The 23,526-nt window shown below is 37.1% G+C and overlaps 1 protein-coding gene across 3 annotated transcripts; it reads right to left on the reverse strand.

The window, feature by feature from the left end:
- Positions 1–633: 633 nt before the first annotated feature.
- Positions 634–22,626, reverse strand: LOC106159484 (uncharacterized). 3 transcript variants are annotated; one of them, XM_086997021.1, is made up of 18 exons: positions 22,426–22,626; positions 21,917–22,010; positions 21,461–21,571; positions 21,083–21,198; positions 20,605–20,673; positions 16,679–16,703; positions 14,930–15,016; positions 14,025–14,164; positions 13,391–13,589; positions 12,462–12,632; positions 12,166–12,240; positions 11,678–11,791; positions 7,626–7,707; positions 6,734–6,839; positions 5,914–5,982; positions 2,797–3,006; positions 2,180–2,284; positions 634–1,982 (listed from the first exon to the last, which is right to left on the reverse strand). In XM_086997021.1, exons 2-18 carry the CDS (start codon positions 22,005–22,007, stop codon positions 1,719–1,721), a joined length of 2,034 nt encoding a protein of 677 aa, XP_086853147.1. In that variant the 5' UTR covers positions 22,008–22,010; positions 22,426–22,626; the 3' UTR covers positions 634–1,718. The 3 variants fall into 3 exon arrangements, with proteins under 3 accessions (XP_086853147.1, XP_086853148.1, XP_086853146.1); XM_086997022.1 differs by having other exon boundaries at positions 12,477–12,632; positions 21,917–22,053; XM_086997020.1 differs by having other exon boundaries at positions 21,917–22,053; positions 22,426–22,625.
- Positions 22,627–23,526: the final 900 nt, after the last annotated feature.

Consider the following 23,526-nt stretch of genomic DNA (forward strand, 5'->3'; position numbering starts at 1 on the left):
CAGTCTGCCACAAGAGGTCTTATATTTGGTTTAATCATATTAAAGCAAAGGTTGGTCAGATGAGATTTCACTTATCAGAAGTTATTCAGTAGTTGTGCAGCTCCAATACTAGAGAAACGGTCACACTTTGGGTAAATTCCGTGAAATGAGGAATAGGAAAATGTTGCGTACCTAGGGGTTCATCGTTTCCAGCCAAAGTTAGGTGTATATGGCGATTCAGATTTGATCCCGTAGAAATATAGTTATCTTGCTCTGGCTGTGTTAAAAAAAGTAGCTAATGGAATTCTTACAAGTCAACGTACTGTTAACAATTCATGGTAGCATTTATTCAGTCTAAATTACAATACGGTCAAAGTGATTATTTATATATGCAGGTCTTTTTGAATAAAATTATTTGCTAGATTTTATATCATTATAAATATATGTTGGCGAAAACGGGAGTCACCGTATCGAGCGTAGGTTGGGAATAGAGAGATAACGATGAATAAACTTCGCTCTAATGATGTAACACACAATTATAAAAGCTGAGGCGTATTATATATATATATATATATATATATATATATATATATATATATATATATATATATATAAATGCCCAAAAGAAATAGAATGTGAAAAACACTTATTACGTCAGTTTGCCTAACGTTTTATTTTCAGTATTTCATATATACACAAAAACACAAACATTCTAGGTCAATACTGCCAACAGTATATCTTAGGACAGCCACTAACAATCTGTGTAATTTAAAGATTTGACAAAATAGCGACTTTTCTAATGAAAATTTAGCTTATTTTGTTTTTCTAGAACTGTCAGCCTCAGGATTGTCCAAATGATGTAAAGGAGGTGTAATTACTCAATCTTTTCATAGAGGAAAATTGTGAATTTTACAGATACTGTATCGTTTAAGTCATAATCATATTTCTTATAATTGGAGCATTCCTGTTAAGTGGAAGCAACAAAATTAAACTGCAGGCTATTCTACATCTATTCTATGTGGTAAAAATGTTATACAGAACTATAATTTTTGTGATTATAAGATTATGTATCTAGAAAGCTGATAACTTTTGCCCATTGAAAAGATCAAGAAATTACCATAAATTATAATGTATAAAAGGAGAAAATAGAACATTGATGTAGCAATGATGTAGCATTGACTAGCAGCAATGCTACTTACTTGCATTTTTGATCAAGCAGTGGGACATAAATCAATTCCCCCACGTCACATCATAGTCCATTTGTTAATTGACTGATTAGTATGCCATGAATTTGATTAAAAAAATGAACAATTAAATTATAAGGGATGGCACTGTCACTAATGCTTAAAGGCCAAAAGAAAATTAAAAAAAAACAAAAAAAAAAAAACTGAAAAATGCTTACTGTAACCGTTTTATGTATGAATGCCAAAAGTTACTATCAATTACCAAGAGAAAATTACTAATGTGGTCATGGAAAAAAAATGTAAAAAATTCATTTTTTGCACAAATAAATTGGTTTCTTTGCCATTAATTTTCATAGTCACTTATTGGTCCACATAAGAAATTAACCAAAAGAAGCACTTCATGGCCTGTAAGTCATCTGCCCCATTAAGTTGATAGGACGTGTTCTCTCCTACTGACTTTGTGCAGAACTTCTGAGCTGTTCCAGGTGAACACAAAACTATAAAGTGATCCTCTCTTCCACTTTGTACAATCCCAAGCCATCCCTGCTGTCCACCTCAGGATTGTCCAAATGATGTAAAGGAGTTGTCTCTGTAGGGGTCATAGTCTTGTCCATAATCATCAGAACTAGGGAAGTTTGAGGGGTAACTGCTCTTGGGTAGGGGTGGAGGTATAGGCTGGAGCATAGGTATAGGTGGCACTGGAGGCAAGGGAGGGGGTTGGAGTTGACGTTCTGATGTCACATTTGACTGAGAGCCAAAAGTTGTGGCTGCTCCTGATGAACAACTGGCTACAGAGGAAGCTGATGGTGCTGGGTTTGACTGGAATTGGTAAAAGATACTAATACGTTATTCACAAAAAATAAAAAATAAATCATCACATCTTGGTTTATAATTTAAGAGATGAAGCCTATCTACACTGAGATATTGGTTTATAAGAAGAATGAAGTGCTATTGGTTTATATTAAGACTACCTACCCCACAATATTGGTTTATAATAAGACACGAAGTCTACTTACCCCACCAGCCTTATTTTGTCTGTATGCCATCAAAGCTTGGGACAGTACATTGGACACCTGCAGAGCCATGGCCGCCTCATCCTCATTGTTCACCAGACACTGCGACTGAAGACATTAATTCAGTTATAATGAAAATATACAACTTAAAATCATATATCAAATAAAGAATAATTAATATTCAATAAAGCTATAAAACGAGTTTGCAGGGGTTTGCAAGAAAAAAATTATTGCTGCTAATTTGCAGCTATATTGCAGCAAATTTGCAAGGAATCACAGACCCATAGAAGTTCATAGTCATACCTTGAAAATACCAATTTGTGAAAAATAAACATTTCACAAATAGATTAATTAATTAATACATAAATTGATAAAAATAAATTCAAGAAAAAAATCTGATCAGCCTGGTTTCAAACTCAACCAGTAAATTAGTAATATTGATCACTTTTTAAAGTTTGAAGTCAATAGGTCAACTGGTTTTCCACTTTATGCCTTATTCATCATTGTACATTTGCAGACAAAAGGTCTGAATATATCACTTTTGTCACATCATGATATTTCACATACGTCACATCTAAATACATCACATACTTCACATATAAATATATCACAGAGCTCACCAGTGTCTGCAGCATCCCTTTCATTCCACTGCTTTCACTATCAAGTCTCTCAGCCAAACTGTCTCTCTGAACACCAGGCTGTGGTAGCCCTCTGCGGTACTCTGGGTCTCTCTCCCTGGTATACTCTGGTTTCTCATAGAAGTCACTGCTAGAGCCTCTAAAAGCATCCCTTGATTCTAGTCCACGGGAATCATCATAAGAATAGTTTCTCTAAAAAACAGATAGTTATTACCCATCTATTTGAAGTGTGTGAGAAAAAATTATGAAGTAAAATTTACACCTCTTTCTTTTAATTTTCAACAATCTATTCAAAAAACAAAGTGCAATGTGAGACAGGGAAAAAAATGAAAAGTCAAACATATGGATACAATCCTTAATACTGTTCTGTTTTATCTTGGTCATTAAAACCATGAAAAAAGTCAAAAGGTTTTTGTTTACCTTCTGACATTTACCAGACTTAAACATTTATAAAAACAAGGCCGCAAAGCTGTCAAATGTACAGACAAAAAGCAGAAAATAATAATGCAAAAAATAGGCTACTGTCAATTATGATGCAAAAATACATTATGCTTAACTACAAATTCAACATTAAATTTCAATTATGCTCAACAGGTAATACCAATGTAAGTAAAATGTGTAACAAGCATAAGGCTTCAGGCCCACGGGAGTTCAAGTTCACACTTTGAAAATACCAGAATGAGAAAAATGAAAATTTCACACAAAATTGCATAAATTCAATAATAAATGATAACCCAATTGAGCTGGCTTTCTAATTTGAACTGCATGCCAATCCTAAAAATCATACTTGTAAGTTAAAAATAATAATAAGTAACACAGTTTTCTTTTCATAATGTTTGTAGTAGCAGTGCAAAAAGATTTCTGTCAATTTTGATGTAAAATTACATAATAAATTACAGAATTATTATCACCAATTTTTGATTATTGACTATAAATAGCATGAACATGTAGAAAATTTGATTTCCATTCGGCTTCATGTCCATGGGAGCTCTGAGTCCCACAATGAATATGCCAACAGGATAAAAATGAATATTTCACTAAAATGAATAACTTCTAGAAAAAGAAGCCAATAAGACTGCTTTTCCAACTCAGGCTGCATTTTAGTCCTGTGTTTCTATTTTGAAAGTTTGACAATCATAAGTAACATGGTTTTCTCGTAATGGTCATCATGGCAACAGCACCAAAAATTGTTTTCTTCTTTTTTGATGCAATATTACATAATGTTTAACAGCATAATGACCATCAATTTTTAATAATAAAATATTTGTATCATGGATTTTCAGAAAATGTGACTAGCATGGGTCTTCAAGACCGTGGAGGTTCTAAGTCACACCTTCAAAATGCTAATATGTGAAAAATTAAATTTTCACAAAAAACTGTTTAACTGCCAGAAAGAATTACCAAACAGACTGCATTGTCTCCTGAAGCTGTATTTTAGTCCCATTTTTCTTTCCTGTAAGTTTGAGAACAGTAAGTGACATGGTTTTCCTTAAATGGTCATCATGGGAGCAGTGTCCAAAATAGGGGTTTCTTCAAATTTTGATGTAACATTACATAATGTTTAACAGCATAATGACCATCAATTTTTAATAATAAAATATTCGTATCATGGATTTTCAGAAAATGTGACTAACAAAGGTCTTCAAGCCCATGGAACTTCAAAGTCAGACCTTGAAAATGCCAATATGTGAAAAACTAAATTTTCACAAAAAACTGTTTAACTGCCAGAAAGAATTACCAAACAGACTGCATTGCCTCCTGAAGCTGTATTTTAGTCCCATGTTTCTTTCCTGTAAGTTTGAGAACAGTAAGTGACATGGTTTTCCTTAAATGGTCATCATGGGAGCAGTGCCCAAAATAGGGGTTTCTTCAAATTTTGATGCAATATTACATAATGTTTAACAGCATAATGATCATCAATTTTTAATAATAAAATATTAGTATCATGGATATTCAGAAAATGTGACTATCAAAGGTCTTCCTATATTTAACAAATTTTTAACGTAAAACAACATTAACAGTTTACAGCCATTTTTATATGATCAACTAAGAAAAAGTTGAGATGTGAAAAATATCAATAGAACAGTGTTAAATGTCCAATTTCCTCCATTCTGAGATTCTGAACATAGTGAATGATTGAATCTGACAAACTGCAATGATATGAGTTTATTTCCATTTTTGAAACTCGATTACACAATACACGATAACAAGTTTATCATTATTTTTTCATAATCAACTAACGATGTTGTAAAGATGCAGGAAATGTCAAACAAACACTTTTATGTATCTTATTAGTTAAATAATGAGACTGTTAACATGCCTAAGAATTGAATCTGAGGAAATGTGAAAAAAAACAGCATAACTTCTAAAATAATGGCTCTATTATGCTGATTTTCAAACTCAACCTGCGTTTTAGTAAGATTGACCACTCCTGTGAGTTTCATGACAATTGGCCTATCTGTTTTCTTATATTGTGTTTACAGTGTTGCATATATGCTGAAAAGTGAAAAAACAGCATAACTACTAAAATAGTGGCCCGATCATGCTGATTTTCGAACTTGACCTGCGTTTTATGTATATTCATCAGCTCTGTAAATATAAAGCCAAAAAGTAAACTGTCTTCCACTTATGGTGTTAACGCTGAAAGTGCACGGCGACGACGGCGACGACAGACGCAGGTGATGGCAATATTTACAGACACATCTGTGTCTGTACATAAAAAGTACATAACTAGAGAAAAGAATTTCCCCAAAGACTAGCTTTCAATGCCAAAATCTAGCTCATTTCAGATTAAAGTTGACCAATAGGAAAAACCGGGGCTAGTTGGAACCGGGGTAAGTTGGCCCCCAAATCAATTTGTGACACAGTGACTATGGGGTAAAAGAATTGATCAAATCATTTTGTAAAGTGATCATATCCAATAGTGCTAAGAAACTTCAGCAGTGAGTCCAAATGAAATAATTTAGCATCTTAAAGTAACTTTATTAAAGAGACTTGATGGGGGACCAACTTACCCCAGGTCCAACTAGCTCCGGTCTCCCCTATCTTTCTCATCTCTGCTGAATATATCAATGCTTTTCCCCAATAGTAGCCACTCACCTCTCTATCCTCCATTCCTGGTCTTTTCTGCAGCTTGTCCATTGACAATTGAGTCATTGGCTGTTTATCCTTGGAAAATAGAAAGGTCAATAATAAAAGTTCTGGACGAACCATTTCAATGGATTTCAGTTAATCAGTGGTTTCAGTGTTAAAAGGGATAAGACATAAGAACTCTTCATTTTGGTGGGAAAAGATCCATAAAGCAGACTTTCCCAAGGTAAAGCACAATTTTCACATACCTTCCAATGGTTAATGAATCTGTTCCCAGATTCAAAGATAGTAAATTGCTTTTTTTTCTTTTGAAGTGTAGTTTTTGTAATTATCTCTTTAGAAATTATTACATAAGTATAGCCATTTATAAAGGTCCATGTGGCCTGATGGCAAGCACAGTTTCCAGAATAACTGGTAAGGGAAACAATGTATTATATGCACTTAAAGATTAAAATGATTGTAAAACTAGACACATGAAATGCTATGAAAGTTTCCTGGTCTCTAGATGGGATGATAAAATTAGAGTTTTCCTTTACTTAGTTTAGAGACTAAATAGCAAGAGTCCAAAGCAATATGGTGGAAAGTGGGAAAATACATACTAAGAAGTAAAATGTGCATGAAGTGATATCCATAGGGAACATATCTAAGTTTAATGAACCCAAATGTGACTATTTTACAAAAATGCATGTTCTACTTACTGAAAGTAGTTAAAACATTTTTTAAACTTAAAACTGCCAAATTTTTAAATTTTATCATTGAAAAGATGTAAAACAAGCTATTATTGAACTACTAATATACCACATATCTAGTTTTATGAAACACAACTTACAATGTAGTAATCTTTATTGTATTCCCTCCCTGCAGCAAAGTTATCAAACTGTTTAGAGTAGAAATCCTCCTCCTCATGTGACCTCTCATACAGCCAGACCCTCGACCTGTGACATAAAACAAAGAATTAAAGAAAATTTAGAAGAAACAAAAGATACCTTGAGGAAAATAACTTACAAACAGAAAGAGTTCAATTCCCTGACTGAATATAACAAATTCTATTTAACATCTTTCAACCTTAAACTGGTGACTATAAAATCCCCAAATGCCACTAAAACCCCCATTCAAAATTTTTTCCAAGTTAACCTCCAAATGTTCAAGATAATTTGGACATGCATTGATCTGAGAAACAAGGTTTATTTTTGACTTCAGCCTTAACAAGGGGACTGTATTCCCATGGCAAGCAAAAATTACATTTTGTAGGTTGAGTACTAGACAGGTTAATCTGAAGTTACACTTAGCCATTTTCATATGCAATGACAAGACAAGATTCTGTGATATGGAGCTCTACCCAGGTTAGGACTGCTGTGCTACTAGTACAGAGGTAATGTAGGACAATGGTTTGGCAGAAAGCGTTTACAGGAATATAAATATTTTCAGTTAAGTACTACACTCTATCTACAGTCTAATCATCATTTCCATATATAACTTATCATAGTGTTCTACAACAGGTCTATCTACTGTCTGTTACCTAATAATGTGCTCAGAGTGACACAATATCTCACCTTCTGTGTCCCAAATGTTTTCATAAAATATGGCCCAGGTGTTGACCTACTGCTTTTCAGCTTGCTTCATGTAAAACTGTTCAGATCAGAATAATGAACTGACCTGTAGCCTCTCAAAGCACGCAAAACTTACTGTCAAAATATATGCAAGAATAAAGATAAACTTACCCTCGACCACGCCCTCTTCCACGTCCCACATAGAATTCAGCATTGAATGATTCTTCACTATCTGCCCTTGTGAATCCACGACCTAAAACAACATTTTACAACTAGTAAAATTTTAATTTAGCTTTTCAACTAGAGGATCAGAGAGGCGATACCGCCTCCGAATATTGTACCACCAGCTGGAGCAAGCGCATTCGTATAGACCCCCACATACACAAAATAAGGGGTGCAGCCACCAGTCTTGTGCTTGACAAGCTGTAAAAATGCAATCAACAAGAATTTTCAAAATATGGAAAAAATATATATATAACTAAAAATGGTGCAATCAAAGTTAAGTTCATTGTAAGGTAGGTCAAAGGTCAATTTCAAGGTCACAGTAAATTGCCAGTATATGACTTCCTATCCAACTTCAATAGTAACTATGGACCTATCTCTGCCAGTTTTGGAGATAAAAGGGAAGCAAAATTTGCAAAGTTCAGTTCATGGTGAAAAGTAGGTCAAAGGTCAATTTCAAGGTCACAGTAAGATTGCCAGTATATGACTTCCTATTCAACTTCAATAGTAACTATGGACCTATCTCTGCCAGTTTTGGAGATAAAAGGGAAGCAAAATTTGCAAAGTTCAGTTCATGGTGAAAAGTAGGTCAAAGGTCAATTTCAAGGTCACATTTAGATTGCCAGTATATGACTTCCTATTCAACTTCAATAGTAACTATGGACCTATCTCTGCCAGTTTTGGAGATAAAAGGGAAGCAAAATTTGCAAAGTTCAGTTCATGGTGAAAAGAAGGTCAAAGGTCAATTTCAAGGACACAGTAAAATTGCCAGTATATGACTTCCTATGCAAGTTCAATAGTAACTATGGACCTATCTCTGCCAGTTTTGGAGATAAAAGGGAAGCAAATTTTGCAAAGTTCAGTTCAAGGTGAAAAGTAGGTCAAAGGTCAATTTCAAGGTCACAGTAAAATTGCCAGTATATGACTTCCTATTCAAGTTCAATAGTAACTATGGACCTATCTCTGCCAGTTTTGGAGATAAAAGGGAAGCAAAATTTGCAAAGTTCAGTTCATGGTGATAAGTAGGTCAAAGGTCAATTTCAAGGTCACAGTAAGATTGCCAGTATATGACTTCCTATTCAACTTCAATAGTAACTATGGACCTATCTCTGCCAGTTTTGGAGATAAAAGGGAAGCAAAATTTGCAAAGTTCAGTTCATGGTGAAAAGTAGGTCAAAGGTCAATTTCAAGGTCACATTTAGATTGCCAGTATATGACTTCCTATTCAACTTCAATAGTAACTATGGACCTATCTCTGCCAGTTTTGGAGATAAAAGGGAAGCAAAATTTGCAAAGTTCAGTTCATGGTGAAAAGAAGGTCAAAGGTCAATTTCAAGGTCACAGTAAAATTGCCAGTATATGACTTCCTATGCAAGTTCAATAGTAACTATGGACCTATCTCTGCCAGTTTTGGAGATAAAAGGGAAGCAAATTTTGCAAAGTTCAGTTCATGGTGAAAAGTAGGTCAAAGGTCAATTTCAAGGTCACATTTAGATTGCCAGTATATGACTTCCTATTCAACTTCAATAGTAACTATGGACCTATCTCTGCCAGTTTTGGAGATAAAAGGGAAGCAAAATTTGCAAAGTTCAGTTCATGGTGAAAAGTAGGTCAAAGGTCAATGTCAAGGTCACAGTAAGATTGCCAGTATATGACTTCCTATTCAACTTCAATAGTAACTATGGACCTATCTCTGCCAGTTTTGGAGATATAAGGGACTAAATGTTATAATTTTGGAGTTACCATAATGTGCCATAAATTTCCTACAGAAAAAATTAATTAAAATAAAGAAAAGGTCATTTTGGTCAAAGTTCTTGAAATGGGAGGTTCTCTGAAGTTGCAGAAGTTTAAATTTGATAAAATAATGTCATTTTTGACCACAAGTTGTCTGCTTTGCCAAGCATTATGTTTTATTTTTCCGGAGTTCAAAATTTATTATCCATTACCGTACTGCACATTTTTACGGAAGCCGACTGGTGCCATATGTTGAAAAAAAAAATTATCTCGAAATTTCGAGATAGCATTTTTTTTGTTCAAATTTCAAAATACTATCTCGAAATTTCGAGATAAATTTTTTTGCTCAAATATCAAAATGCTATCTCGAAATTTCGAGATAATTTTTTTTTTGTTCAAATTTCAAAATGCTATCTCGAAATTTCGAGATAAAAATTTTTTTTGTTCAAATTTCAAAATAGTATCTCGAAATTTCGAGATAATTTTTTTTTCTACATATGGCACCAGTCGGCTTCCGTACATTTTCCTTTCACCACCAATATGTACTTTCTGATACAGCGTAACTCGAAAACCGTATGGAATACAAAAAAACCGAGACCACCCCCAGTGTTGGGCTTTACATGCTCTACAAAATGCAAAAAAGAATGGGTCTCTAGCATTAACGGTTCCCGAATTAGAGACAGTTTTCAGTTTCGGTATCTTATGGCTGCTACTCCTGTGAAAATGCACCGATTGACCCCAAATTCACGGAGATGAAAGATGACCTGAAGGGTAACACTTTCCAATAATATTATTGGTTAAGTCTGTGTGGCGTCTGAATAACAGGGCAAAAAAATTTTTTTTCGTAAAAAATTTCATTTTTTTGAAAATTTTGACCCATTTGACCTTGAAGTAAAGGTCAAAGGTCAAATCCGAGGGTATATTTGAAATCTACACATATGACTTTTGGAAAGCCGTCTATAGAAATTTTTCCCGTAACTCCTTCTGTAGGGTAGATAATTAGCATTTAATTTTGCCATTTTTAGACAAGGGTGCATTGCAATGAGTGCCACACCCAGACCCCAATACCGACAAAGCCCAAATTTTACGTGGAACGAGTTGAGATTATAGGTGACCTAAATCCATGAGATGGGTACGGGGGCCCTTACCGTCTAGGAGGAGAAGCGGTAACGGTAACATGGCGGCGGAGCCGGCGGAACGGACCGGACGGGACCGAAACCATGTGTACCGCCAGCGCTAACGCTGGTGGTAAATTTTTTTGTTCAAATTTCAAAATAGTATCTCGAAATTTCGAGATAATTTTTTTTCTACATATGGCACCAGTGGGCTTCCGTACATTTTCCTTTCACCACCAATATGTACTTTTTGATACAGCGTAACTCGAAAACCGTATGGAATACAAAAAAACCGAGACCACCTCCAGTGTTGGGCTTTACATGCTCTACAAAATGCAAAAAAGAATGGGTCTCTAGCATTAACGGTTCCCGAATTAGAGACAGTTTTCAGTTTCGGTATCTTATGGCCGCTACTCCTGTGAAAATGCACCGATTGACCCCAAATTCACGGAGATGAAAGATGACCTGAAGGGTAACACTTTCCAATAATATTATTGGTTAAGTCTGTGTGGTGTCTGAATAACAGGGCAAAAAATTTTTTTTTCGTAAAAAATTTCATTTTTTTGAAAATTTTGGCCCATTTGACCTTGAAGTAAAGGTCAAAGGTCAAATCCGAGGGTATATTTGAAATCTACACATATGACTTTTGGAAAGCCGTCTGTAGAAATTTTTCCCGTAACTCCTTCCGTAGGGTAGATAATTAGCATTTAATTTTGCCATTTTTGGACAAGGGTGCATTGCAATGAGTGCCACACCCAGACCCCAATACCGACAAAGCCCAAATTTTACGTGGAACGAGTTGAGATTATAGGTGACCTAAATCCATGAGATGGGTATGGGGGGCCTTACCGTCTAGGAGGAGAAGCGGTAACGGTAGCCGTCCGGCGGAGCCGGCGGAGCCGGCGGAACGATCCGGACGAGACCGAAACCATGTGTACCGCCAGCGCTAACGCTGGTGGTACAATTATACTTACTTCAAAATTGTATCATCATTAAGAAAAAAAACATAATGAAACTGAAAAGACCGTAATTCTATCTTTTATTTACCCCTTCCTCTGTTTCCTGCCTATGCCCTCATGCCCCCCCCTCTCCCCCTGTTTCCAGTTCTATCCTTACCTCTTCCTCTCCCTCTGTTTCCAGTTCTATCCTTACCTCTTCCTCTTCCTCTGTTTCCTGCCTGTTCCCCTCGCCCTCCTCTTCCTCTGTGGCTGCCAGGAACACTCCTCTTGGTCTCCTGGTAATATGGGTCATCCAGCTGTCTGCTACCTGCAGTTTGTCAATTTTGCTTAATATTATATCATTTATATTATATTGAATTTTACATTGTATTTTCTAGTTCTAAATAAATCCCTTGAAATAGAAATTGAAAACAACATGACCTGGGAGTAAGAGAACAATTTCATGTTGTTTTTCAACTTCCACACAAAATACTTTTTTGATTCTGTGATATGGAGCTCTACCCAGGTTAGGACTGCTGTGCTACTAGTACAGAGGTAATGTAGGACAATGGTTTGGCAGAAAGCGTTTACAGGAATATAAATATTTTCAGTGAAGTACTACACTCTATCTACAGTCTAATCATCATTTCCATATATAACTTATCATAGTGTTCTACAACAGGTCTATATACTGTCTGTTACCTTGGAGGCCACTGCTCTCACTATATCTGTTCATGTTCCCTTTGAAGTAGTATGGGTCATCCAGCTCTCTGCTGCCTAACAATGATAAAAAACACCCAAACTTAGGGTGCCACCCAAATGATAATATTCTCTTATGTACATCAATCACACTCGAAAGGGACTCTTGCTGAATGCAGTCAGATTAACATTAACAAGATGGTGATTGTACAAGTATATTGGAAACAAGGCCCTTAGCCTAAAACATAATCCTACCACTTCACAATAATGTAGCAACTGTGACCAGCTTGACCCCTTACCTGACAGCACCTCACCCCTTCCTCTTCCCCTTGGGGCCCCTCTACTCCCTCTTGGGCTGCTTCCTCTGTTGGCCCCTCTGCTTCCTCCATAACTGCCCCCTCCGGAAGCCCCTCCACCTCTTGGTGCACCCCCACGGTTCCAAGGCCTCTCAAAACGCCCTCTCTTTGCCGCTAAAAATAAAAATGGACATAAATATACAGAGCAATTGAGACAAGAAGTAACCCTGAGATATACTGCTGACACAACGGTGGACGATAGGACATTGATCATTAAAAATCTATATGGCAAAACTGAATTTTCAAATGTTGGCAAAGGGGAAATTTTAAAATACTTCATCACATGACCAACATGGCAGCTGTCTGTGCAGACACTGAAGAAAGAGGAGAAAACATCATTCTTTTTGACTCAGAATCTCCTAATTCTCTAACGTGCAGTTTTTTGTATCTTTCAACATACTGAAAATAGTTCTGGGTTGAGAAAAGAACCTGTATGTATTCAGCTACAGACTTGGGTAAATGTTGGTAAAATTGTTTGGCAATGTGTTCTTTGATGTGATGCTCATGACCACTTATTTTAAGTTCATGCCACTAAATCATGGTTTGAGTCATTGATTTTGTGTTGGTGTTTACAAATCTGATATTGAGCTTGCAACATGCAATTATCCTTAACTATTAGAACTTAATTTTTGACATTGATAAGGAGCAGGTTTGTCAAAAGGCAGATGGGCACAGATTTGCCCAGAAAGCAACCCTATCCCTCCCCACAGCCTCCCCCCCTCCCTACAGCCACCTCCTCACACACCCTCTCCACAGCCCCCCCCCCCCCCCCTCCCTACAGCCACCTCCTCACACACCCTCTCCACAGCCTTCCAACTTCTATACTTAAGATTTTCTCTTCTGGTCACCCAACTCCAATACTTTGTACCCACCTGGTCCCTCCTGCACCTTGGTCTTACTGGCCACCTGATTAGGGTTGTAGAAGGGGTCTAGCTCCACCTTCAGCTTCACCTTCTGTTTGCCCTCTTGCTTCTCTATCTCTCGCGCATACTCCTCTACAATGGCAGACTTCTCAGACTTCTTGATATCATGCTGTCGCATCAGCGCAAAGTAGTTCATGTAATGTTCTTTCTGTAAAAACAAGATGTTTATTGATGTCGGATATATTTCTGTTATTGTTCCCAAATATGTACACTTCAGTTATTGTCAGATGTACAGGTGACAGCTTGTACGCAAAACATCTTCTATAATTAACAGAAAAAGCATTTTCTGCTTTAGTTCATAACAAATATCTAGTGTGTGGGAGTTTATTTGTGTGTGTATGTGTGTGTGTGCATGCACATGCAAAACCATCACACTTTTCACCTTGTTGAAATAAGATCAATCAGGTAGACATAGTCAGCCTATGTAATCCGTGTGCAAGTATCAACAAAGATTATCCCAGTAACTTGCTGACACTACAGACAACAAAAATGGCATCCCCAGAGGTAACACGTACAAACACTGCTGGCAAGTCTTGCATGCTTGTTTTCTAAGTGTGTGTGTGTGTGTGCAAATAAAACTTACAATATAAGCAGCCCTATGTTTAGCTCCAATGACGTGAGAGATCAGCGTTCTGGGGTCACACTTGGACTCGCACAGGTTACACACATACCGATGCTCCATGGACTGATTCTCTTTCTGAAACTCAGTGATGTACTGTAAACCTGGAACAGCATAACATCAGTATTTACTCAGTCCTATATGAACTGCACCTGATAGTACCTGGGTTTGGAAAGATCTTAATATAAACCATACCGACCTCATATATTTTCCACTTATTCTACTTAAAAGAAGTTAGGGAACACTTAGAATAGCAGATATTAATATAATGTTTACTATAAGTTGGGAGGCAAAGCAATTTTACCCCAATTTTTACATATTTCACCCCACAAAATAATAATTATACATATTAATTACTTTTAATGAGAGCAAAATTATTTTTATTGCATGACAGTTAAAGTATCCAAATGTTATCCAATAGTTTTTTATTTTTTCTTAAAATTCCTAAAATTTCATAATAGTAGTCATGTTTTAAACTTCTCAAATGGCGGGGGTTGCCTATATACATATGTACTTCTTTTGAGCAGTGTAGCCCGACTTCTTTTGAGCAGTGTATTTAAACTCAACATGTAACCAATCTAACTGCAAAGAATTACCATCAACATGCATCTGTTTTAAATACCACACATTAATAAAAATAAACATGTTGCTTAAAAAACAATAATCTAAGACAAAACAGCTAGCCTATATTTCCACCAAAGCTGAACCACACGAAGCTGACATAAAACAGATATAAATTTAAATGTGGATGCTTTGGCACACACAGTTTTGCAGAATTGTGACCAAATTACATGATATAACAAGCAAGTATATTTCCTTGCTTCTTTATCCTAAATAACTGCACAGTGGAAACTGCCAGCAGAACTCACCTATTGTAGGTTCAGTGATGGCATCCAATTTTGACTGAATCTGAGCCACAGCTACTTTGGTGCTACTCTTCTTTTTAGGAACCAGCTCTAGAAATGATATAAAAAAATCTTATTTCTACAGAATTAAGACAATTAAAATACATACTACATTATATTATTTTAACTACTAATCTGTAACGGATTCTGTGCATGAGAAAAAATCATTTTCTCCCAGCCTAAGAACTAAGAACTGTGTAATACACAACATGTTTATATATACGTATCTGCAGCAATGCTTAATCACACATAACCTATGGTAACTATAATACATGTAATCATAGTGTTTATGCACAAAATGGCTTTAGCAGATTCCTTTATTTGTCTTAACTCCATAGTAAACTTAGTTTATATTCTGGCTGTGATTAAAAAATATATCTGATGATGGACAGTGATGTTAAGCAAAATAAATTTAATCCAAACTCAGAATGTCTGTGTAGAGCTAAAAAGATTAATGTAAAGAATAAAATTATAATCTGATCTTGACAAGCTTCATGGCAGGCAAAGATATGAGTATTTCCCCTGCTTTGCCATGCCGACATTCGGTCTACATGTCAATCTGACTTCCTGACTGAATCTCTCACATGACACTTTCCAATGTTTTTAAGGTTACTGAAATGTGCAGCTTGACTTTGCTGCTTCATGCAGTGATATGTTTAATGAAGTAACAATTGTTGTGCTTTTCAGTTTTTACTCTCAGCCTGGATACTGTGTGGAGCAAAGAACCTCAGACACCTTGGCTAAAACCAACTGTCACATTCTGTTCATGCTGGTGCCACAGATTTCAGGCCTACCCAACCACCAGACTTGGCACTGAATGATCCTGAATTCACCAGTAGATCAAACCACACTACCCGTTTTCGAGGTGTGCGTCAGTATCAGATGCGACACCGCTCTTGCCTAGTACGCGATGTGATACTGATGATTCTGAGGGGGTTGAAAAGTAGTGCATCTCATCTCAAAATTTGTTCCGGGGTACTGTATGATACTGTATGTGAAATGTGTACTGACGCACACCTTGAAAAGGGGTACTGTGGTCCGATCTACCGGTGAATTCGGGATCATTCGGTGCCAAGTCTGGTAGTTGGGTAGGCCTGGAGTTGCAGCCAACATATAAAACTGCTACAGTACAAAGAAAAGTTGTTTGAAAATGTGGATGTAAGGTTAATCTGTCCTTTACAGAGAGGGTTGCTCTTCCATTAGACCCATTTGCTCAGCTGTTCCATTTGAGCACCTATCAGAGGGGCCAGCTGTTACAGAAAATGACAAGATATGTTGCAGAATACCTTGACATCAATACAATATAGATTCACTGCATCAATTAATATTATAGTAAACCTTTAAATGGTTTAAAGATGATACCAGTATTACCTCTAAAAGTTTGCTTTCCATACAGTGAATCTTTACTGTGCTGACAATTACGTAATACGCAACAAATGATATGCTTCAGAGGACAACTCTGTTCACACAACAAAAGGAAAGTTAATCACATTACCCCAGGCAGAAATCATCTCTGGTATCTGCACAGTATAAAGCAATCAACTTCCATTCGACTATGTGATGCATGAATTCATCTTCCACTGGTTAAAATTTTTTAGTCCCAGACAAAGGGATTAGATGTTTCAAGAAACATCATGACCCTAGTATATCATGCAATACTCTTTTGGAGTTGTCATCTCTCTGATTTCTGACCTCTTATGCTACTTTACTCACCACCATTACTGACTTTCTTCAGGTTCTGGAGAGAGAAAAGATCAGAAAATATTTTCATAACATACAATCTCAACAAAAATGTTTGTTTCTTGAAATTGTACCATAAAATCACTGACTAATAAACAGATTACTTTGTTTTGAAACTTTCCTTTGTTTAATGTATTGTATAGGAACATTGTTTTCAAATTAGTTTGTGATCATTGTCTTTTAAAAAAAGTAATCTATATCAGTCAGTGAAAAATAGGCTCCAAATCTGGAGTCTCCAGTACCTGGCCATTTTACATCACTTCTGTGAACTGAAAAAGGGGAAGTGTCTGAGTTTTAATAGCTTTATTAGAAATCAAGCCAGCCCCTAAATACCATTACTAGATCAAGACTATCTGCTTTCAAACGAAAAATATTTGTTTAGGAAGTGCTGTAAAGATAAAGCTTGGGAATGGTTTTTACAAATGACTTCATTTTGATGGAGTCATGTTCAGACTTTTAGAGGCCAGTGTGGAGATATCCTGTGACATCAGGCCTCATAAACGGATTAGGCATTTCCTAGCATGAGCCTCAGATTCCCGAGCGCAAATGCCAATTTTAACGAGCCCCACCTCAGATTAACAAGCACAACGTTAAGTTAATGAGCACTAAATTGCTGCTGTATTAATATGCGATATGGATAGTGGAATATACTAATGCAGAAGTGTGGTTTGTTTTGAGAATTTTTATATATTCTATGTTTATTTTGCTCAAGTTAAAATACTGATACATGGAAACAGATATTTCTGAGTCGGTGAAAATAGCTGATGAATCATTTTTTACTTGCGTCCTAAAATCTGTTAGTAATGATCTAGCCACTTTATTTGGCCGTGGCGTGGATGTTCAAAATCCTTTCTCTTTCGTCAAAGAGACAGAAAGGGGAGATAAAATTACTCGTTTGCGCCCAGAAATCTCTGAAAGTTCAACCATTATGTCTCTTGTATCTTCTGCCATCTTGAAAATAGTCCTAAGTTGATAAAAAGAACCCGTATGTAAGTAGCCAGGGGGGCCCCCGATGGAAGCTGGACAAATTGATAGTGCTTGGAAATGCTAAGTTTGTGCTCAGTAAGTTGTGCTTGTTAATCTGAGGTTGGGCTCATTAATATTGGCGTTTGCGCTAGGGAATCTGAGGCTCGTCTTCGGAAATGGCAATTAGCGTTTATGAGGCCTGGACATCATAAATACATGTGATGTCACAAAACAGATATGATATCATAACTGAATGTGATGTCATATACCAAGCACATGATATCATAACTGCATGAGATGTCACACATGAAGAATATGACATCATGCCACAAAGATATGACATCATACATTAAAAGGCAACAAAATAACAGTACTTGCAATAATGTAGCTGCAATACCTTAGTATTTTCAGTCTTTTTCTTTCTAAATTTAAACACATTCTGGAAGTTATAGGTACTAACTAGTGTTGACCTAGAAAACCCCCCTCCCCAAGGGGTTTTAGACAGGGTTCCCATACCTAGATCGATCTAACAGGATCAATCAATCTCCAAGGGGTTTCTGCTAAATTGCTTTCAGCTTATTAAAGTGGCTTTGATATCTGGCAGACCTACTGAAACTGCTAAATGATAATTAATTACCCCCTAGCAGCTTTAGTAGGTGTGACAGACATCTAGGCTGCTTAAGTTCAGTGCAATTTATAAGGTTTCCCTTGGAGATCGATCCACGGTTAGTATGATAGGGTCTGGGAATGGTCCCTTACCCTGTGAGTTGTAGATTTTTTGTGCAGATTTATTCAGTTACAGGAGTGCAGCATACGGAGAGATGCTCTCCCATGTTCTGCTGCTAAACTTCTGAGGATTTTGTTGAGGACTCAGGTGACAATTTCAGTTTTCTAATTATGCAAAATACTTCTTTACTTATTTGTTTCATGTTACAAATGTAAGTAAGGGACCATTCAGAATGAGAAGAGCCGCGGACCTACATGAAAGGAAGACCACTTAATCCTGTTATGGTCTCTCTGCCTCTCACATGCCTCCCCACGCGTAGTGCCTGCAGGGGCACAGTAATTAAATCTTAGCTCAATTCAACCGGTCAAGGGACGATGCCTGGGGAATCGTGTGAGAGGGGGAGAGACCATTACATGATTAGGCAGTCTTCCTTTCATATAGCTCCACCATATTTAGGTCGTGGCCTAGCTAGCACTTGACTCTTCTCATTCTGAATGGGGCGTAACACATAGCTCCATTCAAAGATCTAGGGAGTGTTCCCATAAACCCATGGTACTAGCTGGATTGATCTAACTTTGTAAGGATTCTCACTAAATTGCATTCAGTGTAAGCAGCTTACATGTCTGGCATGCCTACTGAAGCTGCTGGGAGGTAATTAACGATAGTCAATTCCCCCCTAGTTACTCAAGGAGGCATGGCAGACAATTAAGCTAATTACACTGAAAGCACTTTAGTGAGAAGCCCCGCAGATTTAGATAAAACCAGCTATTATGATGAGTTTATGGGAATGAAGTCCAAGATCATATTCTGAACTAGGTAGAGCAACTCCTACGGATCATTCCCAGAGATATTTGGATCGATCTATCTCCCTGGGAGGCCCCCTAAATGGCTATCAACTTAACCGTCTTAAATGTCTGTCATGCCTAGTAAAGCTGTTAGGGGGTAATTATCTTTACCCCCTAGCTGATTTGGTAGGCGTGACAGACATTTAAGCTTGTTAGTTGATAGCAATTTAGTCAGACTCCCCAGGGAGTTAGACTGTCCAGATGGATGGATCTAGGGATGGGAACCCAGTCCTAGATTTCAGTACAGGTTGTTGAGGATTACAGTGAATGAGGAGCCACACTCCCACATCCTGCTGCTGAACTGCTGACGACGTTCTTGAAGATTTTTATCACAGTTGGAAAGAGCACCTGCAGATAACTACATTTAAAGATAAGCTAGCTTCTGCACTTTAAAATTTTCAACTTCAAGTGCACCCTCAGTGTTCCAGTCAGCATTGTATGTGGTGTCAGCAGTCACTACTGTCAAGATGAAGACTACAGCTAGTTGATGACAGTGGTGCAGTCTCCAAGGTAAACAACTTCTGTATTGCTTTAATTGCAATATTATTTGGAGTAAGAATGCCATGATAAATTGAAATAAATCTTTCCATCCCCATTCCAATTCATCATATTTTTTAAGTACTGCTCTCATCAACTATTTGTGTAACAGTAATTTTAAAGTATCAGCAGGTAAAAATTAAGCACATTCCACTTGTAAAGTTGTTATTTATAAATATAGAATTTCTTGTGCATTTAAATATTATTACCTGTTAACCTTAAAGATGCACACTTGAAGTAAAATTTTGCTTAAAAACCCTATTAAATGCCACCTTACAGTTTCTAATATCATAACTTACAAAATTACCTAAGTAAGGGCTTCATTTCCTATTTCCTGAAAAATGATTTTTGAATGGGTATTTTCTGCTATTTTCTATGCTACATAAATAACCCCTGGTTGTTGTTATCGGCAACTCATTTGAATAACTGAGCAAGCTGCAGTAACATGCCATTCATTACTACATCATCTGGCATTCTGTTAAGAACTGGAGAGAAAGACAAGTAGGCCAATTTATCACCACAAAATTGAAGGTGTTGTTTTAAAGCTCTGTTATGGCTGATCAACTGATTATACTGGCTTATGTTTTGGCATGTCATCTTTATTTGAGTCAAATAAGAAACTAGCAGAAGCAGATTATATTCTTTATAGCTAAGGGCTTGCTTCATATGTACTGTAACTTTTGGCCAAACACAGTAATGCACTGATATGCACCAAACTAGTGCACGTGGGAAGCAAACAAGACAAAGAATAACAGTTTCTTTTTTGTCAGTAAGTACAACTATATTAACCAGCCAAGGAGTAAAGCTGCCAGCAGAGAGCCCACCTTCATGTGTCTGGCCCCAGCCATGTGGTCTTCATAGGACTTCTGCCCTGACATCTGACAGCTGCAGACCTGCAAACAATCAAAACAGCACCATGAGAGAGAAAGAGAGAGACAGAGAGAGAGACAGAGAGAGATTTCAGAACATGGGTCATTTCAGAACAATTACGCCCAGATACATGCAACGATTCTCTTTACAATGTAAAATCAAAACCTTTAAAGTCATTTTATACTGTAATCTTCAAATATGCCTTCTACATGTATGCTCTACACTTGCATGCACATATCCCCAAGTTACAAGTTTCAAATTTTATTGTCGCTTTAATCAAAATTATGGAGTTGGAAACTGGTAAATTATTGTTGTAATGGAAGACTAACTTTTTTCAACAATTTGGTATCATTTATAACTTGATTTCTACAGCAAAAAATGTTGTAATCTATATGAAATTTTAATTTCCCTGTACAGAGGAAAAAATCTTACATCACAGTAGAGTTCTGGTTCAGTCTTTTTCTGCGTCCACTGCAAGGTTTCCCCAGGAGGTTTCACCATCATCAACACACTTGATGGCTCACCAGGGTCAGTCACTTTTCTCTGCCCTGAAACATGGATGCCAGTTAACACTATAAACTAGGTTTCTACCCTGCAACATAGCCAACTGTGCACTGACTTCTATCAATTACAAAACAGCAAGAATACCAACAAGGAGTGCTCACCAAGACAGTCTGCCATCTTCATGAAGGTTAATGGTTGCCATTGTGTTGATGAATGACATAGACAAACTCATATGATTTCATCAAAAGGGCCAGGGGCTCGAAGACAAACCTCCCTCCCCCTACTGTAACCACAGGCTTTACTCACCAAGCTGATGGTTGCCCCCAGATGGGTCAGTTCTCAGACTGTCTCCAGAGGTCTTCTGGCAGCTGATCTCCTCTCCAACACCAGCTTGATTTGGGTTGGCGTCAGATATCTCTGGTAAAATGAGTGCATAGAATTATACATGAAAATTGCTTCCAAACTTATCTTTATATTGCTACATCCCTTATAAATAATAAAAGTAATTCTAAAAACACCTTTCAACAGCATACAAATTAAAAAAAGGCAAAAAAGTGAGACAACTATGATTTTATTCTTATAACATCTGACTGTGTTTTTCACATTAAATTATTTCAGTGACCTTTACTGTCAATTGTCTTGACATGTTCTTGTCCTTTTCACATAAAAACAAAAACATGCAAATGCACCAAATCTGAAAGTTTAAGTCAATAAATTAATGACAGCCATTCTCCCAATTGTAAGATGTAAAATGATGCTTACCGTGTGTTTTACCTTCAGCTGTAGGTTGTAGTTGTGAAAGGGGTTCTGACTTGAAACTCGTGGCACCATAATCGTCACTCGTGAAATCCATGGTCTTATTAAAATGCACTTATAATGGGATTAAAATCTTCTAAGTTCTACAGTTAAAAGAAATAAACATAAATACTATGCCATTCTCAATGAAAAGTGAAAGTGCAAAACGATAACAATAACCATGTACATTTTTTCACACAGTCATGCTATAATTTAGCATACTAAGAAGGCAAACAATAAATACATCTCACTACTACAGACATATCCGTATACTCTCTCACTCTCTCACTAATCGAGTCCGACACATGCACGCACGCACCGCACCGCACGTACGCTAGCGCACGCACACATATACACATACACATCAAACATGATCAAATGAGCATAAGAATGGAAAGTACACGAATGTAGAGAAATAATACATCGACATGAAGTTGAACGTCATGATTTATAATTTATATAGCTTATACTCTTACCCTGGTTGTAACCGTCCGTTATTTACAGCACACTAATACAGATAGCAGCTTCTAGAAGTCCTCCCAAGAATCCCGTGCCCTCCACTGATCCCTTCTAAATTATCGGATGTATTCAATTTGACGATTGCTTAACTTCAGCGCTGTTCACTGGCGTTAGGCAAAGGAGACGCCATGTTTGAAATAGTCTCCACCGACGCAATCAATACTCAGCTCCTCTAATGCACCTTGAGACAGGAGCAAGCGCGTCTTAGTTCTCCTTAGGTCGGGTGGGGTAGAGTGAGATGGAGTGGTGGTAGGGCAAAACCCTTGAAAATATTTTTTAATCAGTCGCGAAACGCGCAGATCCAACAACAGCTCTTTCTTTTTATTCTCATTGTTAAGCACGCAGCTCAAATACTGAGATGTTGCAAGCCCGAACCTCTAGAAACTATTCCCCTTTCCCAAGCCACCATAGGGCGGAAAACGTCCCAATACTTAGGCTCATTCGCTGCATCCAAGTTACAGTGCTGACAATTATTTAGATCATAAAGAATGCGACTGCTGCATTGTCAGCTTGGATCTCTTTTTACCCACCCTTTTTGAAAAACTAAAAACTTTGAAAATATGTCGGCCAAGTAGGCCTACATTTTATAAATCAAGAAAAAGGTGTAGCATGCAAACAATTAGGGCCTACTTAGATTTATTTGTAGCACAACCTGCTGATGTTTTATTAATTTATCTTAAGGTGCTGATGTGAATAATGTATAACTTCAGAAGAATTATCTCCGAAAGGATTGTTGATAAGTGCACACTGAACTCATTCTTTCACCCCATTCTCATAGATTAGATCGACCTACATTGGATCGACCTAACTCCCTGGGGGTTCACGCTAAATAGCTGTCAGCCGGGCGGACACGAAAGTTAATTACCCCTTAAAGCTTGTAGTAGGCGGGGACGGACACTTAAGGGGGATTATCTGACAGTAATCTAGTGAGACTCCCCGCGGTGATAGATCGATCTAAAAGTTGTGAGAACAGAGCCTTTAACACTGGTCACAATACACACAAACCCAACATAGAGGTGCAATTGATATCACAGGCATGCTCTTAAAACATTTAATAT

Source organism: Lingula anatina, chromosome 10 (genome assembly GCF_051362555.1).
Source record: "Lingula anatina isolate TDL-2025a chromosome 10, LinAna3.0, whole genome shotgun sequence".
In the NCBI taxonomy this organism is placed as follows: Eukaryota; Metazoa; Brachiopoda; class Lingulata; order Lingulida; family Lingulidae; genus Lingula; species Lingula anatina.

What these genes read in the sequence shown, in the direction of transcription:
- LOC106159484 (XM_086997021.1), bottom strand. Translation starts at nt 22,007, where the DNA reads ATGGATTTCACGAGTGACGATTATGGTGCCACGAGTTTCAAGTCAGAA. An exon ending in TGGGGGCAACCATCAGCTTG is followed by an intron (nt 21,199 to 21,460) that starts GTGAGTAAAGCC and finishes TCCATGTTTCAG; the next exon opens with GGCAGAGAAAAGTGACTGAC. An exon ending in GGAAGAGGGCGTGGTCGAGG is followed by an intron (nt 6,840 to 7,625) that starts GTAAGTTTATCT and finishes TTTATGTCACAG; the next exon opens with GTCGAGGGTCTGGCTGTATG.